Below are 15,829 nucleotides of genomic sequence, written 5' to 3'. Positions count from 1 at the left end.
GGGGCCGGCAGCGGAGACGCCGCGGCTCCGCCTGGAGTGAGAAGCCGAGCTGCGGGGATCGGAGGGGAGCACTGAGTCCAGGAGAGGGGGGGGACAGTGCTCGGAGTGGAGGCCCTGGGGCTCTCTCATCCCTCCCCTCCGCCCTTTCCTGGTGGCTTCCCCAGGAGGTGCCCCTGGAGCACCCGGGACCGAGGGGTGTGCGGGGCTGGGCCGGGGCGGGGGGAGGGGAGTGGGACCCGAAGGAAGCGGGGTCCAGGTGCGGGAGAGCGCGCTCCTGGAGGCGGGCGCGGAGGGGCAGAGGTCGCTTCTTTCTGGCGGGGCCCTAGGAGAACCCGAGTAGCTGCTGACATCTCGCCGCCTTGGGGGAGATGGCCTGATGGGCTCTCGGTTCTCCATCAGGTTCGAGGCAGGACAGAGCCGAGGGTGGGGCGAGCACAGGGTGGATGGGCTGTGTGTGCGAGTCAGAGATAGTGTCGGGGAGAGGCCCGTGCCCAGGACACAGGCAGTGTGCCCCGGAGGAGGCCACGGGAGGAAGGGGCATGCGGAGGTGCAGGTCCTGGCTGGGAGGAGGGGACGGTGCCCAGGAAGGGGGCATGCGGGAGGAGCCAGCCTCCTGGGGGAAGGGGCGATCAATGTCAAGCCAGAGTGTCCGCAGGAGAGGAGAGTGCCAGGATGAAGGGGCACACAGATCAGTGTCCAGTGGGGAGGGAACGAGCAGTTCCAAGCTGAAGGGGCAGTGCTTCGGAGGGCACAGTGTGATGGGGTCAATGCCAGGCTACAGGGGCGGTGTGAGCAGGGCTCAGGGCGAGAGGACAATGGTGGGGAGGGTGCGGTGCCAGGGGAAGGGATAGTGCAGGCTTTCCTCTTCCCCATAGTGACATCATGGCAAATTCCCAAACTAAAAGGACCCAGCTCGGGTGACATCCAGCAGGGCCGAGCTGGGCCAGGCCGGCCTGAAGGGCCTCGGTGCCAGCTGCAGGGGCGAGGTAGGTCCGGCGCCCTGCGGAGCCGGCGCTCTGGGGGCGGGGTTCTGCTCCGCCCTTTCTCGGCGCGGACTGTGCCCTCGGCAAGCACGCGTGCTGGCAGGGTAGGGCTGGGCTGGGCTTCTCTGGGCCAAGGATCAAGGTCTCTGGCTGGGCTAGGCCCCCAAGCGTTCCAGTGTTCTCAACAGGAAGACTGGAGAGGGCGCAGTCGAGCCTCCGCGGAGAGCGAGGAACCGCGCCACCTCGGCGGGAGGTGGGGGTCTGTCTTATTGTGATCCCGCCCTGGGGCGGGGTTATCGACCTGAGGCCCGCCCTCAACACTGAAGTCGCCGGAGCGTAGTTCGGGGCGGAAGTTAGGAAGCCCCGAGAGCTAGGCGACGGAAGTGGCAGCGCTCCTGCCTGCCTGTGCGCAGGCGTTATTCTATTTCCTTGTGGTTGCAGTTTAGGTTGCACCTATTCCCGTCTCCCGCTCCTTTTCTCCGCGCGAGGGGGTGCGCGTACTCGTAGTCGTGGTTGCGCGGTCAGCGCCCCCGGTGCTACCCTCGTCGCCCTATTACCATGGCCGGCATTCTGTTTGAGGATATTTTTGATGTGAAAGACATTGACCCGGAGGGCAAGAAGTTTGATCGAGGTAAGTAAGGTATGTAGAGGCGGTTTTGGGTCAGGGACTAGTCCGGTTCTCGGGGACACGCCCCCGGGCCCCGGTCCACCCAACCCACGTGGCATGCGCCTCCCATCAGGTCCTGATGTAGGGACCGCGTTCAGGAAGCACTTTATAGATGAAAGAACGGAGACTCCGAGCTCTCCTGCGTTCACACATGCTGTGCCCGGTGCCTGGGTGGCCTTTTCTCGTGGTGCTGGTAAACTCCTGGGCATCTTTCTGGTCCCTGCCCGCTCTGCCAGGCGCTGTACTCTGCACCTTCCACGCTTTGTCTGATTTCTTTCAAGAGTCTGCATGAGGTAGTTATTGTCTTACCCGTTTTTCTCCGAGAAGTAACCCACCCAAGGCTGCACAGCAAGTAATCTGACTCCAGAACCTATTTTATTATTATTATTATTATTATTCGTTTTTATTGAGTTTATTGGGGTGACATTGGTTGACAAACCCATATAGGCTTCAGGTGTACAATTCAACAGATCATCTGCATACTGCATCGTGAGCCCATCGCCCAAAGTAAAGCCTCTTTGCACCTATATTCTTGTATTGCCCTTAGAATCCTTAGCTTTTTGTGAAGCCCTCCCCGAGTTAGAGTTGACTGCTTGGAATAATAAAGAGTTGCTCTTTATTCTGTCATTGATCAATAATTGTTTCTTTCAGTTTTCTTACCCTTTGCCTGGAGACTGAGATGTTCTTCAAGGCAAACACCAGTTCTTACATGTCCTAATAATCCCCTCAGCACAGCACCTGACACAGAAAGACAAAACCTTTGCCCAAAGATAGGTTGTTTCTTAATCACCGAGGCAGGCCTAGAACCTGGATATTCTTTGTTGCCAGAGGGCTCTTGATTCTTTTCCCGGGATTTTCTCCACTTTGCTTCTTGCATATCTGGTTCTGATTGAGCCTGCACTTCTGAGAGCAGATGAGAGGCCAGTGGATGCTAATCCTCCCATATAATAAAAGCCAAATATGCAAAGTGACCAAACCACTCACTGGTGGCCCATGCCATCCCCCATTCAGCCCGCCAGTCACCTCCCACAGAGGGAGATCAGACTGCTGCTTAGGCCCACTCCCCGTAGTGGGCTTACCAGACAGTAAGAGGGTGCAGGCCCAGCTGAGAGATCCGCCCCCCCCCCAGTGCACAAATTTTTGTGCACCGGGCCTCTAGTTGGGGTAGGTTGAGTCTTCTATTGCATACAGCCCCCCAAAGTGGGGTCTGCAGGGTCACCCTGGGTCAGGCACTTATCCTCTGCCACTCTTTCTCTACTTCTCTCCAGTGTCCCGACTGCATTGTGAGAGTGAATCTTTCAAGATGGACCTTATCTTAGATGTAAACATTCAGATTTACCCTGTAGATTTAGGTAAGTATTGAACACAGAAAACAGCAGGAGACTTTTTGCCATTTCAGCTGTTTTCACTCTCAGATATTGCTGTTACTTTCAGGTGACAAGTTCCGGTTGGTCATAGCCAGTACCTTGTATGAAGATGGTACCTTGGATGATGGTGAATATAACCCCACAGATGACAGACCTTCCAGGTGAGGGAGTGAAGAAGGGAGTACTTGAAATATGCCCAAGAACAAAGTAGATAATTGGTATAGAAAGACCCTTATTTAGTTAAATCGTGGAATAAATGATTATCAGCAGAATCTGAGGAAACTTAAAGAAATTGCTGCACTTAAGAATTAGAAAGGGCCCTAACTGGTTTGGCTCAGTGGATAGAGCGTCAGCCTGCAGACTCAAGGGTCCCAGGTTCGATTCCGGTCAAGGGCATGAACCTTGGCTGTGGGCACATCCCCAGTAGGGGGTGTGCAGGAGGCTGCTGATCGATGTTTCTCTCTCATCGATGTTTCTATCTCTCTCCCTTCCTCTCTGTAAAAAATCAATAAAATATATATATATATAAAAAAAGAATTAGCAAGGTACCTGGCCAGTGTGGCTTAGTGGTTGAGTGTCGACGTATGAACCAGGCAGTCATGGTTCGATTCATGATCAAGGCACATGCCTGGGTTGCAGGATTGATCCCCAGTGTGGGGCATACAGGAGGTAGCTGATCAATGATTCTCTCTCATCATTGATGTTTCTACCTCTCCCTCTCACTTTCTCTCTCTTAAATAAATGAAAACATATTTTTAAAAAATTAACAAGGTGTTAATCCAGAGCAGTGATTACATGCTTGTGACTTGTAGCTTTTTGATGGTGGAGGAAATGACTACTGAGTGACCTAGGCTGTGTGGGCCGTGAGTCTTGGGGGAGAGTTTGGTGTGATGGGAGTTTGGAGCCCCATTGAGTTAAAATCTCAGTCCTACCACTCATTTGTTGAATAACCTTAACCTCTTTCAGCCTCAATTTTCTTGTCAGTGAAAGACAGATGGTTGTATCTAGCTCACAGATTTGCTGTGAGGACTAAATAACATTGTATTTGGGAAGTGCCTGTTGCTATAATGCTGGCACTTAGTTAGCTGTTACCAATTTTATTTTATTTTTTATTTTTTTAATATATATTTTATTGATTTTTTACAGAGAGGAAGGGAGAGGAATAGAGAGTTAGAAACATTGATGAGAGAGAAACATCGATCAGCTGCCTCCTGCACACTCCCTACTGGGATGTGCCCGCAACCAAGGTACATGCCCTTGACCAGAATCGAACCTGGGACCCTTGAGTCCGCAGGCCGACGCTCTATCCATTGAGCCAAACTGATTAGGGCGACCAATTTTAAAGAACCTCTCTTTGTTAACTACTTTAAAAATATATGTTTTTATTGACTTTTAGAGAGAGAGGAAGGGAGAGGGAGAAGAGAGAGATAGAAACATCAAGGAGAGAAACTTCGATTGACTGTCTCCTGCATGCCCCCTACTGGGGATTGAGCTCCCAGCCTGGGCAAGTGCCCTGACCAGGAATCAAACCAGTGACCTCTTGGTGCATGGGTCGACATCCAGCCACTGAGCAACACTGGCCTGGCATTGTTAACTACTTTTAAGAGTAACTGCCACTATTGTTCCACAGGGCTGACCAATTTGAGTATGTAATGTATGGAAAAGTGTACAGGATTGAGGGAGACGAAACTTCTACTGAAGCAGCAACACGCCTGTAAGTTCCTTGGTCCTGTGAGAACCCTTTCACCCTGCCCTGTTCTGAGAATTTGGGACTTGCTTATCCTTCCTGTGTTGGGTCCCTCTCTTTAATTACCTCAGACCTAAGCAGGACCCAGAAAGAAACTTCTGGGAACAGTTTTCAGTCTAAAACGTAGGCTGCTCACTTTGCTCTTTGTCAGGGTCTCGGCCCTGGTGGTCCAAATGAGAGACTGACAGTCTTGCTGTGTGCAGTGCAAAGGAAGGTTGCTTCCTTAGGAAATAAATGCAGCATCAAGTAATTAAACTGCTAGGTGTGCTTGTGCGTGTGTGTTTGTATATATGTGTGTATATGTATATGCTGCTACACTGCAACCCAATCCCTAGTTCTTTGGTTTCCCTGACGGCTATTTTTTCTTTTCTTTAAAATCTTATTAAAACAATATGTGCCCTTTGTAGGAAATATGAAAAGCAGAGAAGTAATGTCAAGAAGGAACAAAAATCATCTATAATTCCATACCCAGAGGGAACCTTTTACATAAACATTTTTGAATAATTTAGGTATTTTTTTTCTTCTGTGCTTTTTTCTTTGAGATCTTGTTGTTTATTACGATGTTTTCTTCTACTCTTTTTGCTTAGTGTTATGTAAAACATGTTTCCCCATGTCAGTTAAGAGCTTTTCCTAAACATTTTAATAGCTGTATATCTAACATTCCAGTAAATGGATATATCTGAATTGATTTGACCATTTCCTTTATTCTGGGCATGTAGTATTTTCCACTTTTGCTAATATCAAAAGCACTGCCGTGCATATGTCTGCATTCATTTTTGTCTGAATTTTGGTTCCTAGTGACAAAACATTAGAAAGGTGCCTCTTTTTCTTAGGCTGGGCTGGAAAGCCGCTGAGTAACAGCTGCTCCAAATCTCACACTCATGGGACTGGACCTTCTGTTTCAGCTCTGCCTACGTGTCCTATGGGGGCCTGCTCATGAGGCTGCAGGGTGATGCCAACAACCTTCATGGGTTTGAAGTGGATTCCAGAGTTTATCTGCTGATGAAGAAACTGGCCTTCTGAACCACGGGGAAGCCAACCTTGCAGCTTAGTCACTCAGGTCATGGACATTTGTTCAAGTCTGAGTTGCAGTTGCTGTTGTCCTGCTCAGGAGGGGCTGGCTGTCTGTCCACCGTGGTGCTTCTCTCCCTGGTCTGGACTCTGGGAAACTGACTTGCCTGTGAAAGACCCAGCGGGAGAGTTTAAAATGAACCAGAAGTTGTTATTGTGTGTATGGTTTTTTTAAATTAAACTTTACTTTTTCAGACTTCTTCTCCCCTTAAATTTTTTTCCCCATTTATTTTAAAATCATTTTTTTTTTTAGTTTGCCTATGGTATATTATGTCTCTGGCCCATAGCCAGATGATCATGCCGATGCAAGATCTGTCTCAGCCTTTTGGTCTCCATAGTCAGTCTCCTGGCTGACTATCCCCAACATTTGTCCTCCAGTGTGATTTTCTACACAAGAGAAGCTATGGTGTTTTTGGCTCCTGGGGCACCCCAAGCGCAGAAGATAACCCTCCACACCCCATACTAAACCAAAAGAAACACGCCCCCTGCAGAGACCACTCATTTTCAACCCATTTCCCTAAATACTCTAACACCTCATGTAAAGACCTGAAAATGATGGGGAAGGAGATACCCCAGGCATCCCACCAGGGGACCAGCTCCCCTGGCAAAACGAGAGATCAATAGAGACAACTGCTTAATACACACTCACAGATCTTTCTGGATAGTTACCTGGGTTTCCAGGGGTAATCAGAGTCCGGGATGCTTTCTCCGGTATGCAGAGAATTTTGAATTGGCAAGGAGCCCTGCTCCTGTCCTTCCAACTCTTTCAGTCGCTTAAGAAGTCAAATCACGTTGACTTGAATGAGTCACTTGGGTAGCCTGGAAATGTTCATCATTTTTAAGGAAGCTTTGGGTAGAGGCTTTTATACACAAGATGGGACACAACTCTGCAGAAAATAGGAAGAGTGGATTTGGTGGTTATGGGAACAGGTGGAGGAGCTAGCTGTCTGCTCTGTATTCCAGTGGTGACCTGGCGGGAGGGTAAGTTTCTTACCGGTGACACTGAACAGGGAGCTGCTGCACAGACCAGGGAAGCGGACAGGGCACCAATACCAATGAGGTTGGCAGGCCAGTGCCAGTGCCCGAGACAGTGCAGCAGCCTGACTGCAGTCACTACCTTAAACGTGGAGGAAGCACACAGTGAAGGAAATGGTGATGCTTACAAGGCCTCCAGCAGGGCAGCTGGCTCTTCAGCCTGGCATGCAAGGTCCCCAAGAAAGCATACTGGACTCTGATTACCCCTGGGAAACTCAGGGTAACTATCCAGAAAGATCTGTGAATGTGTATTAAGCAATTGCCTCTGTTGATCTCTCGGTTTGCCAGGAGAGCTGGTCCCTGGTGGGATGCCTGGGGTATCTCCTTCCCCATCATTTTCAGGTCTTTACATGAGGTGTTAGAGTATTTAGGGAAATGGGTTGAAAATGAGTGGTCCCTGCAGTGTTTCTTTTGGTTTAGTATGGGGTGTGGAGGGTGGAGAGGGAAATTGGAGATGCAGTTGGGATGGATTTTTATGGGATCCTACAGCCTTTCCATAGAGTCCAGTTTTGGGGTGGGGGGCAGGTAGGGAAGGTTGGAGTGGGAGAACCTAATTACCAATAGTAGTTTCTGGGGTGGCACAGCAGACTGTCCCAGCTGCTCTGGGTGGCAGAAGAAAGAACTGGCAGACAGTTGAATAGAGATAGGGATGTTCTGGTTATAACAGTTTTTTGTTTTGTTCTGTGTGAAGAGAAGAGGAGACAGATTTGAGAATGGGTTAGATATTCAATAGGGACAAATTAGTTCACACTGGAGAAGCCCATGAGTTATTTACATTTGCCCCAGAGCAAGTCAGATGCCAATACTGGATGCCTGGAACTTTCTGGCTACATACTTTTTGCAGTTTTGCCATCTTTGTTTCATCTGACTGTGCTGAGAACTCCTAATTCTTTGTCTCTGGTCCTGTTGACATATCTGGTTCTGGGTGCTGCCTCTTTCATGTACCATAAAGGGTTTCATTTGATTATTAGATTTACTCTACTCTAGTACTGCAGTAAATTAAAATTTCCACTTACCATTCTCTTGACTGCATCCTGGGTTTGTAGTGTAGATGAACTGATTCTTTCCCATGTAGAAACTGATACCATTCGAGATTTGGACAATACTTTTGAGCTTTGTGCATTTGTTGATTCCTTCTCCATGGCAACTGTTCTGTCCATAATGGGGGAGAGGGACACCTGGAGATGTCTAAATTGGTCACTCGTACCAAGAGCTTTGGCTTTCTACTCAGAACTCTTTTATCTGTTGATGTATTTACTCCCTAAGGACTTGGAAATTTTTCCTAATAGAATCACTGAATAACATTGGACAGTGCACCACACTGGGGAGAGTATGAGCTCTAGACTAAGTCGGCCTAGGGTGTTTTCCCTCTCACAGGCTGTGAAACCTTGGGAACTTGCCTGGCTTCTCCCTCATCTATAAAATAGAGAGTCACCGGAGCCTTAAAAAAGGCCCTATGGTTCCTGGCACACTGACTTTCATTCTGCGTTAGCATGATCCCAGGTATTGGTGGCTGTGTTTGGAACGCTGGTTCCTGGCTCCTCTACCTACACTGTAGACATGCCCCTCCTGTCCCAGCTGCTCTGGGGCCAGAAGAAAGAGAACTGGCAGACAGTTGAATAGAGATAGGAACTCCCTTGTCATAACAGTTTTTTGTTTTGTTTTGTGTGAAGGGAAGAGGAGACAATGATTTGGGAATGGGTTAGATGTTCAGTAGGGACCTTCTGGTGGGGAGGGAAGAGGAGAAACTCCCATTAGTTTCCCCTACAGGAGCCTCTGGAGGTAGTGTTGACCTTTGCAGTGGAGTTTTTGTTTCGGACAATATAAACCTCCTCTCCCTTAGCACCAAGATGGCATTTATGGGCAAAGCCCCATAAGCCTGGCTTTCTTCTCTAGAGATCCCCTAACAGGGTTTATGGTGGTCACACAAGGCTGCTTTTTAGATGCTATTTACCTCTGGGTATTGGGAAATCAGCCTTCAACTTGTACTTGAGTTGTACTTGTGTCTCCTGCTGTGTGAGCCCTAGGAGACTGACTCATGCCACTTCCTGCACTTCCCCCGACCTCCACAGGAGGGAGGCAGGACCCCAAGCTCCGCGAAGCTTCCTGCTGAGCGGCTGAAGCTCTGGCTGTTTGCTCAGCTGTCATTCCAGGTCTGGTCTTGCCTGAACTGTCTGCACATCCTTACCTGAGGTGTGAGGCAATCCTAAGCTTCCTGTTAGCTTTTCTTTCTTTCTTTTTTTTTATTTTGTTAGAGAGGGGCAGAACTGTTGCCCTCTGAGAAGAACATCTTTTTCTTTTCAGTTAGCTTTTGGGTACTTAATTTATTCTTTATTGATACAGGCTCAGGCAGTCTTTCTGGGAGACAATGTCTCATTCATTTCTCAGGGGTAAGGATCTCCTAAGAAAAGGAGATCAGAATGCCATTGAGACTGAGGTAAAGGGTTATGGTAAAGAGACTAACCTTAGTTCTGAGCAGAAGACCAAAGCTCGCGTTTCTGTTTTTCTGATATAAGATTAGTCTCTACCTTTGTTCAGAGGGCAGGCCAGTCCAGGCCTTTGAGGAATTATTATACGAAAAAGCATATAGAGAATTCATAAGTTGTAAATTTGTACAGAAAATAGACCAACGATAACTAGCTGCTCTGGTGAATATTATCGATAGGTTAAAAAAATAGCTTTTCTGCCCAGCCGGTGTGGCTCAGTTGGTTGAGCGTCGTCCCATGCACCAGGAGGTCGCGGGTTCGATTCCGGTCAGGGCATATGCCCAGGTTGGGTTGTGGGCTCCATTCCCAGGAGGGGGCATGCAGGAGGCAGCGATGGATGTATCTCACATCAATGTTTCTCTCCCTCCCCCTTTCTTTCTCTGAAATCAATAAAAACATATTAAAAAAAAAAGCTTCTGGTGTTTTTAAACGTGAAAAACAACCCCCTTTCTGTCCTATGTATCTGCCTTTACCAGGGCTTTGGGTTCCAGGTGACAGCAGGGAATCTGGTGGAGTTCCAGTTGTCTCCCAGGCCTCTCCTCTGGGTAAGAGAATTACACACGGGAGACACTGCTGGCGTTGGCAGTGCCTGAGTACCTTACTCTTCCTGAGACAGATTCTGGAAGTGAGGGTGGGCCGCAGGTAGAAGAGGACTGGTAGGGTTGGGCATGGCAGCAGAGGGGTCAGGAAGCGGGAGTTGGAGCTGGACCATGGGGGTGGGCGAGGTGGGTAAAGGGGAGAAGAGTGTATGCTGTCCAATGGGAGGAAGGGTTAGGGAAGAAGAATATCCAGGCTGGAGGTTGGGTGGCAGGGAACCCATGTCCGAAGTTCCTGGAGGAATATTCAGGGCTCCGAGGGCCCTGGGTGAGGGTCCAGGAAAGAGTCCATGAGTTCCATTCAAAGGTCCGTGTGTCCTGTTCAGTTGTCCAGGGATTTGGTCTAGCAGACCAGGCCTCTTGGCTCTGAACCCCTGCAGCCTCTTCAGAAGTCCAGAGCCAGTAGTTTTGGCCGGGACAGTGGAGTTTGTCTCCAGCAATCCAGAAGTCCTGTTTGGAAGCTTGTTCAGTGTGAGGAGTAGAGAGGTACTGTGTGGGAGCGCTGTGGTGGGTAGGGCCCGCTTGGCACAGAGGGTGGGTCCTACTACGTGCAGCAGGAAACGCACCTTTCCTCGGAGCAGCTGTTGGAAGCTCAGGAAGATGGCATGGGGATCTTTGTGAGCTGTGGTTCTGCCCTGTGGAGGAAGCTGAGGGCAGAGGATGGGCCTGAGGCCAGAGACCTGGGCCAGATCTCATGCCTCCCTTGTCTATGTGGGTAGATAGGGTACCAGCACCCAGGCTTTATGGCTGGGAGGGAGCATTCCTTGGGAGGTCATCTCTTCTACCTCAAGATTCCTAGAATTCCTCTTCCCTCAGGCCTTCTGAGGAGACTGAGTCAGAAAAGAGGGACATTTTCTATAGTTCCCTTGACTGGGGACTTACCTGGGTTCCAAGGAGGCCCTGCAGGGCCCCAAGGAGGAGGCGAACTTGTCCAGAAAGCTGCCCCAGTAAGAATGAGAGGCAAGTGGGTCCCAGCTGTCCCCGCGCTGCCATCACTCCCTCCAGCAGGAGGGTCGTCGCCCCCAGAACGTCCTGTGCCTTGGTCTGCTCCTGGGAAAGAGGTGGACGAGAGAAGTGCACTGCTTCAAAGGACATGCTAATAGCGGGTGGGGAGCTTGGAGGAGTAGCCAGCAGCATGAATCATAGAAGCTGAGAATTGGACAGGACCAAGGTCCCACCCAGCACAGGAATTCCTTCACAGTCTCCGGACAATTGGTCATCAGCCTCTGCTTGAATAACTCCAGTGTCCGGTAACCCTGCCTGGTCTTACACTTACTTTCAGTCAGAAAAGCTCTTTTTCTCTCTTTCTTACATTATACTGAAATATGCCCTTTTATGGCATTTACCTCTTGGTTCTAGTGCTGCAAATCTCATTCTGCTACAGAACCTTAGGATTATGTGATTATTTTTTAACTGAGTGTAGAGATGAAACCATCATAAAGAGCATAAAGATGAAGGGAAGGGCTTGGGGGTACATGGCAGAGCTGGAACTAAGGGCTCCATAGGAGCTGCCCTTCCCCAGCCCAGCCCCCTAGGAGATCTGAGGGGGGAATGAGATTCCAGGGATCTTGAGGATAGAAGAGTTGACCTCCCATGGAGTGCTCCTTCCCAGTGGTTTCCTGAGCCTCTGACTAAAGCTCCCCATGCTATACCACGAGACTGCCACTTCGTCCAAGCTAATCAGACAGGCTTTGTATTTTTTCTTAAAACCATCCCTCATATAACATGTTTTCTAACCTCTTCATGCTCAGGTTGCTTCCTCCTGGGTACATGCTAGTTTAATAGGTCCTCTGAATAAATTAGCGTGTGTCTAGTACTCAGTCCAGTATTTTTAAGTGCAGTCCACTCGGAATTTTATGGGGATATTTCCACATTATTGGTGCTAAACATTGAAAGCTACCCAGAACCACTAGGTTTTTAAATAGCCGCCTCAATAATGTTGTTACATGTGAAGTTTGGGGTCAACTCAACCCTCCTCGATCTTTTTCGTAGTAAATTCTAGGGCCAGAAGTTTCTATGAGGGAAGCAGGGCATTGTGGCCTGCAAGCTGGAGTATGACTTTACTCAAGTACTTTACACATGTAGAATTTTTAATCTATCTCTGTTAAATTCCACCATGTTTTGAACCTCGCCTTTCAGTGATTTGAATCTTGATTCTGTCTTTTGTTATTTTTGTGGTGGTTCCCAGCTTTGTGTCATCTGTGGCTGACAGATCAGTCTTACTTATTCATACCAACTTAAGAAGCTTGAATTGGAATAAGTCAAAGGCATGGCCCATGAGAGACCTCTATCCAGCTTTTCATGGTGTTCAGCTTTGAATCTATTTAACACACTGGAACTGCAAGTCGTCATCTTGCCCAGAGGATATTATCACAGTAGAATGTAGATTGGGTTAGAGTGGCCAAGCTGAAGATGAGATATTTTCAGAGAGCTCAGGAATTTTAAAGAATCCACAGGAAGCAACAGGAAACTGATGAAGACAGGGCTTAGTGAAGCCCAGGGAAGGGCTGGCTTTCTTACCGTCTGAGTTTTCCATTCTCTCAAGCTAAAGTCCACAGCAGGCAGCAGGACAGGCGTGGACAAAGGGTTAATGTCTGGGCACTGGCTCTGTTGAAAAAATTGGTGGGAGAGGGGGAGAGAAAGGAGAAGGGGACATGGCCACCTAGTGACGAAGATGCTTCCATGAGTAATAGGTCCAGATTAGTTTTAGAGGAGAGCTTGATTGCAAATCATAATCCTTGTCAAGGAGTGCTGATCAGGAGGTCATGGTCTTACCAAAGACAGTATTGGAAGAACAGTGATTGGATCAGGGAGCGAGAGGATTTGATGGGAGTGAGGGTATCTTACCAGTTAAACGGACAGAGGGGACAGTGCTGGGGGGTTCTCACCAGTCTGCCGTGAAGGACATGAGAGTCACGTAGCAGTTTATTTAGCAGTCGGGGGTCACAGGCAGGAGGAGCCGGGCTAGACCAAGTCAGCCGTGTGGTTAGGAGAAGCATGACCACGAGGAGCAGTTCTTAGATTAGGAGGGTGAGGGTGAAAGGGGTGGGTAAGGAAGAAATCATTGTTGGGTGGTGGTCCAGGAATTCCCATGTAGGACCCAGACCTGAAATCCAGGGACTCTGCCACTCAGAGGCCTCATTCCTCGGAAAGTGGGTTCTTCCAGGCCGCCCCCCCCCCCCCACACACACACTGTAGCGTACCTCCTTTCCTTCCCCTTCTACCACGTTCTGATTGGGCTCTCAGCCCCTCAGTGTGTCCTTACCAGTCAGCTCCATTCTGGCCAGGCTGTCTGGTTGGAGTGGCTCCCTGGATGGGGCCTCTCCCCTGAATCCTTCCTGGGGCCATGGAGGCGGCTTGGGCTCTTGCACTTCTGGGCAGAGTGGGGCGGGGCACACAGAGTGGGGTGGGGCACGGCACAGGTGGGCTGAGGAGGGGGGTCTGGAATCTATCCTGCAAGTGACGGGGATAATGAACACTTATTCAAGTTTTAAGGAGGAGACTCTGTCTGGCTGGGGGAACAGAGGCTGGGAGGGCTGGCGCTGCTGACCAGCCTAGAACTGCTAAAGCTCTGAGTGCTCCCACGTTTTCTTGTGATTGTAGTATATGGTGTCTCCTCTTTGTCAGGGTGTCTCCTCTTTGTCAGGGTTTCTCAGTGAATCTGACCCGAGTTTGGTGCCCCTGCCTCCTGCCGAGAGCAGCAGGACAGGATATGTACACAAACACACATCTTAATTGGCCTCAAATTCTGAGCCACCTTGATTGTTTGGTTGGAGAAAGTCTGGCATGGGGATAGAGAAGGGAAGCACTGTGGTATAACGTGAAGAAGAGGGGGGAACCGGAATAAGGCCAGGATGGGGAACTAACAAATATGTACAAGGTATCGAGGGGTAGCTTGTGGAGTGGGGTTGGGGATGGAATTAGGCAAAAACAAACAAATAAGCAACACCAACAAAAACCAAAAAATTGGACTAATATAAGTCATTGATTAAAAGATTAAGAGAAGGTGGCATGGGAGAAATTAACCTCCAATTTTTTCCCTATTTACCCCCCCCCCCCCTGCCCCCACATAAAGCCTCTTAAAGTTTTGCTTTGCCCTCCAAGTTCTGAAATACTGGGTTTTCCAAGGCAAGGAGATGGGCTACCATTCCCGAGACTTTCTTCCTGAGGCAAGTTGTCCAGGAATGGATACCTACTGAGTGAGAGATGCCCACCTCACATGGCATACCTCCCCACGGCCACCCACCATATCTCATAGCCCATACCTTCCTCCCTGCCCCCTCTTCAGACCCCTTCCGGTTCCTTCACAGGACCCCCCACATGGCTTCCTCCTTCTTTCACAAGTTGTGCAAAGAGGCCTGCACCTGTTTCAATATTGGGATTTCCTATAGGTCTGTCAACATGCAGGAGTTCTCCTCCCATCACCCTCTCTTTGCGCCCTGGCTTGCCTGACCCAGCTTCCCAGCCCCTGGATCCAGAACCTTAAGCTAACTAGGAATGACTGGGTAAGAATGAAGATTGGAGCTGTGTCCACCTTGGCGCTGTGTTCCCCAAGTCCTAATAATATACTTCCTTTCTCATTCTCTCCCCCCCCCCCCCCCAAGCCCATGTTTCCTTTCCTTAGTGCCCTCCAGGACTGTGCTGTATTTCACCAAGTCTGTGACCAGTCCCTCAGAACCCAGCACCCCACCCCCTACCCCTGCTCTGCCCTACTCCTCCCATTCTGGGAAGGCCACACGCTTCCTGACAAAGGTCAGTGCCTGCAGGTTCCAGTGTGCCCGCCCCTCCCCCAGCTGGGAGCCCAATTCCTCTTTCCTGTCCTTCCTACCCTCACTTAACTGCAAGCCCTGCTTGCCACTCACCGGGTGGAGAAGGGCTCCAGGACCCAGGTGCAGAGCAGAAGGCACCCTGGGGAGCAGATGGGTAGGAAAGCTTGTGGCGTTGGGGCATAGCCCCTTCCCAGCAGTGGGGTCACACGCCTGCCTGGGCCACTTCTGCCCAATCAGAGAGCAGGGAGCCACCAGACACTGCGGAGGGCCCCCGGAAGTGACGCCTTCTCCTCCCACCCTCACTGGACCTGGAGCCCCTGCCTGGACCATGGTCTGTTATCACAGCCCGGCTCCTCCACCCACACACACCACGGGGAGGCTCTGCCTTTTCCTAGGAAATGGCAACCTGGGACCTGGCTGGAGAGGAGATGGGAGGGGAACAGGTTTTTTTTCAGGAGGAATCCAGCAGGACATTTTTGTTTTCAGTTCCTGGCTGGCCAAATTTCTTTTCCCTAGATACCACACCTGCTGCTGAAATCCAATAAGGCTCCTGCTTCCCTGCTTCTCTCTCTTATAGCCCCTAGGGCCGTGGTCAGCAAACTGCGGCTCTCAAGCCACATGCGGCTTTTGACCCCTTGAGTGTGGCTTTTCCTAAGCCTTAGGAGTATCCTAATTAAGTTAATAACCATGTATCTACCTATATAGTTTAAGTTTAAAAAAATTTGGCTCTCAAAAGAAATTTCAGTCGTTGTACTGTTGATATTTGGCTCTGTTGACTAATGAGTTTGCCAACCACTAGGGCCTAGGGCAGTGGTTCTCAACCTTCCTAATGCCACAACCCTTTAATACAGTTCCTCATGTTGTGGGGACCCCCAATTTCATTGTTACAAATTGAACATAATTAAAGCATAGTGATTAATCACAAAAACAATATGTAATTATATATGTGTTTTCCGATGGTCTTAGGCAACCCCTGTGAAACGGTCGTTCAACCCCCAAAGAGGTCGCGACCCACAGGTTGAGAACCGCTGCCCTAGGGGCTAGTGTCTTATACCCGCTTTCTGAGTGGGAACATGGGTATTGCCTGTATTAGAGAATGACGCTGACA

General features: G+C 49.6%; 2 protein-coding genes across 11 annotated transcripts; one reads left to right on the top strand and one right to left on the bottom strand.

Moving 5' to 3' along the window:
- Positions 1 to 215: 215 nt before the first annotated feature.
- POLR2H (RNA polymerase II, I and III subunit H) lies at positions 216 to 6,031 on the top strand. 5 transcript variants are annotated; one of them, XM_036352134.1, is made up of 6 exons: positions 216 to 1,236; positions 1,425 to 1,623; positions 2,919 to 3,002; positions 3,085 to 3,178; positions 4,648 to 4,731; positions 5,670 to 6,031. In XM_036352134.1, exons 3-6 carry the CDS (start codon positions 2,954 to 2,956, stop codon positions 5,785 to 5,787), a joined length of 345 nt encoding a protein of 114 aa, XP_036208027.1. In that variant the 5' UTR covers positions 216 to 1,236; positions 1,425 to 1,623; positions 2,919 to 2,953; the 3' UTR covers positions 5,788 to 6,031. The 5 variants fall into 5 exon arrangements, with proteins under 5 accessions (XP_036208027.1, XP_036208026.1, XP_036208025.1 ...); XM_036352132.1 differs by lacking the exon at positions 216 to 1,236 and adding an exon at positions 5,172 to 5,273 and having other exon boundaries at positions 1,244 to 1,614; positions 5,598 to 5,699; XM_036352131.1 differs by lacking the exon at positions 216 to 1,236 and adding an exon at positions 5,172 to 5,273 and having other exon boundaries at positions 1,245 to 1,614.
- Positions 6,032 to 9,660: 3,629 nt separating this feature from the next.
- THPO (thrombopoietin) lies at positions 9,661 to 15,073 on the bottom strand. Of its 6 annotated transcripts, none has more exons than XM_036352430.1 (7): positions 14,815 to 15,003; positions 13,218 to 13,405; positions 12,841 to 12,968; positions 12,473 to 12,559; positions 10,835 to 11,002; positions 10,519 to 10,587; positions 9,661 to 10,402 (listed from the first exon to the last, which is right to left on the bottom strand). In XM_036352430.1, the coding sequence occupies exons 2-7, from the start codon at positions 13,228 to 13,230 to the stop codon at positions 10,040 to 10,042; spliced, it is 828 nt and encodes a 275-aa protein (XP_036208323.1). In that variant the 5' UTR covers positions 13,231 to 13,405; positions 14,815 to 15,003; the 3' UTR covers positions 9,661 to 10,039. The 6 variants fall into 6 exon arrangements, with proteins under 6 accessions (XP_036208323.1, XP_036208322.1, XP_036208324.1 ...); XM_036352429.1 differs by having other exon boundaries at positions 10,519 to 10,599; positions 14,815 to 15,002; XM_036352431.1 differs by having other exon boundaries at positions 9,661 to 10,599; positions 13,218 to 13,400; positions 14,811 to 15,073.
- Between the last annotated feature and the right edge of the window lie 756 nt (positions 15,074 to 15,829).

This window comes from Myotis myotis, unplaced genomic scaffold, assembly GCF_014108235.1.
Source record: "Myotis myotis isolate mMyoMyo1 unplaced genomic scaffold, mMyoMyo1.p scaffold_m19_p_2, whole genome shotgun sequence".
NCBI classification, from domain to species: domain Eukaryota; kingdom Metazoa; phylum Chordata; class Mammalia; order Chiroptera; family Vespertilionidae; genus Myotis; species Myotis myotis.
The sequence above is the reverse complement of the archived record's forward strand: the minus strand, read 5'-3'. Positions and strand labels throughout refer to the sequence as shown.

Excerpts from the sequence above, each read along its gene's own strand:
- THPO (XM_036352431.1), bottom strand. The coding sequence starts at position 15,051 with ATGGTCCAGGCAGGGGCTCCAGGTCCAGTGAGGGTGGGAGGAGAAGGC. Across the intron at positions 11,003-12,472 it reads GAGAATGGAAAACTCAGACG|GAGCAGACCAAGGCACAGGA; the intron begins GTAAGAAAGCCA and ends CCTCTTTCCCAG. Across the intron at positions 10,600-10,834 it reads AGGGCCTCCTTGGAACCCAG|CTTCCTCCACAGGGCAGAAC; the intron begins GTAAGTCCCCAG and ends CTCTGCCCTCAG.
- POLR2H (XM_036352130.1), top strand. The coding sequence starts at position 1,542 with ATGGCCGGCATTCTGTTTGAGGATATTTTTGATGTGAAAGACATTGAC. Across the intron at positions 1,615-2,918 it reads GGGCAAGAAGTTTGATCGAG|TGTCCCGACTGCATTGTGAG; the intron begins GTAAGTAAGGTA and ends ACTTCTCTCCAG. Across the intron at positions 3,179-4,647 it reads ACAGATGACAGACCTTCCAG|GGCTGACCAATTTGAGTATG; the intron begins GTGAGGGAGTGA and ends ATTGTTCCACAG.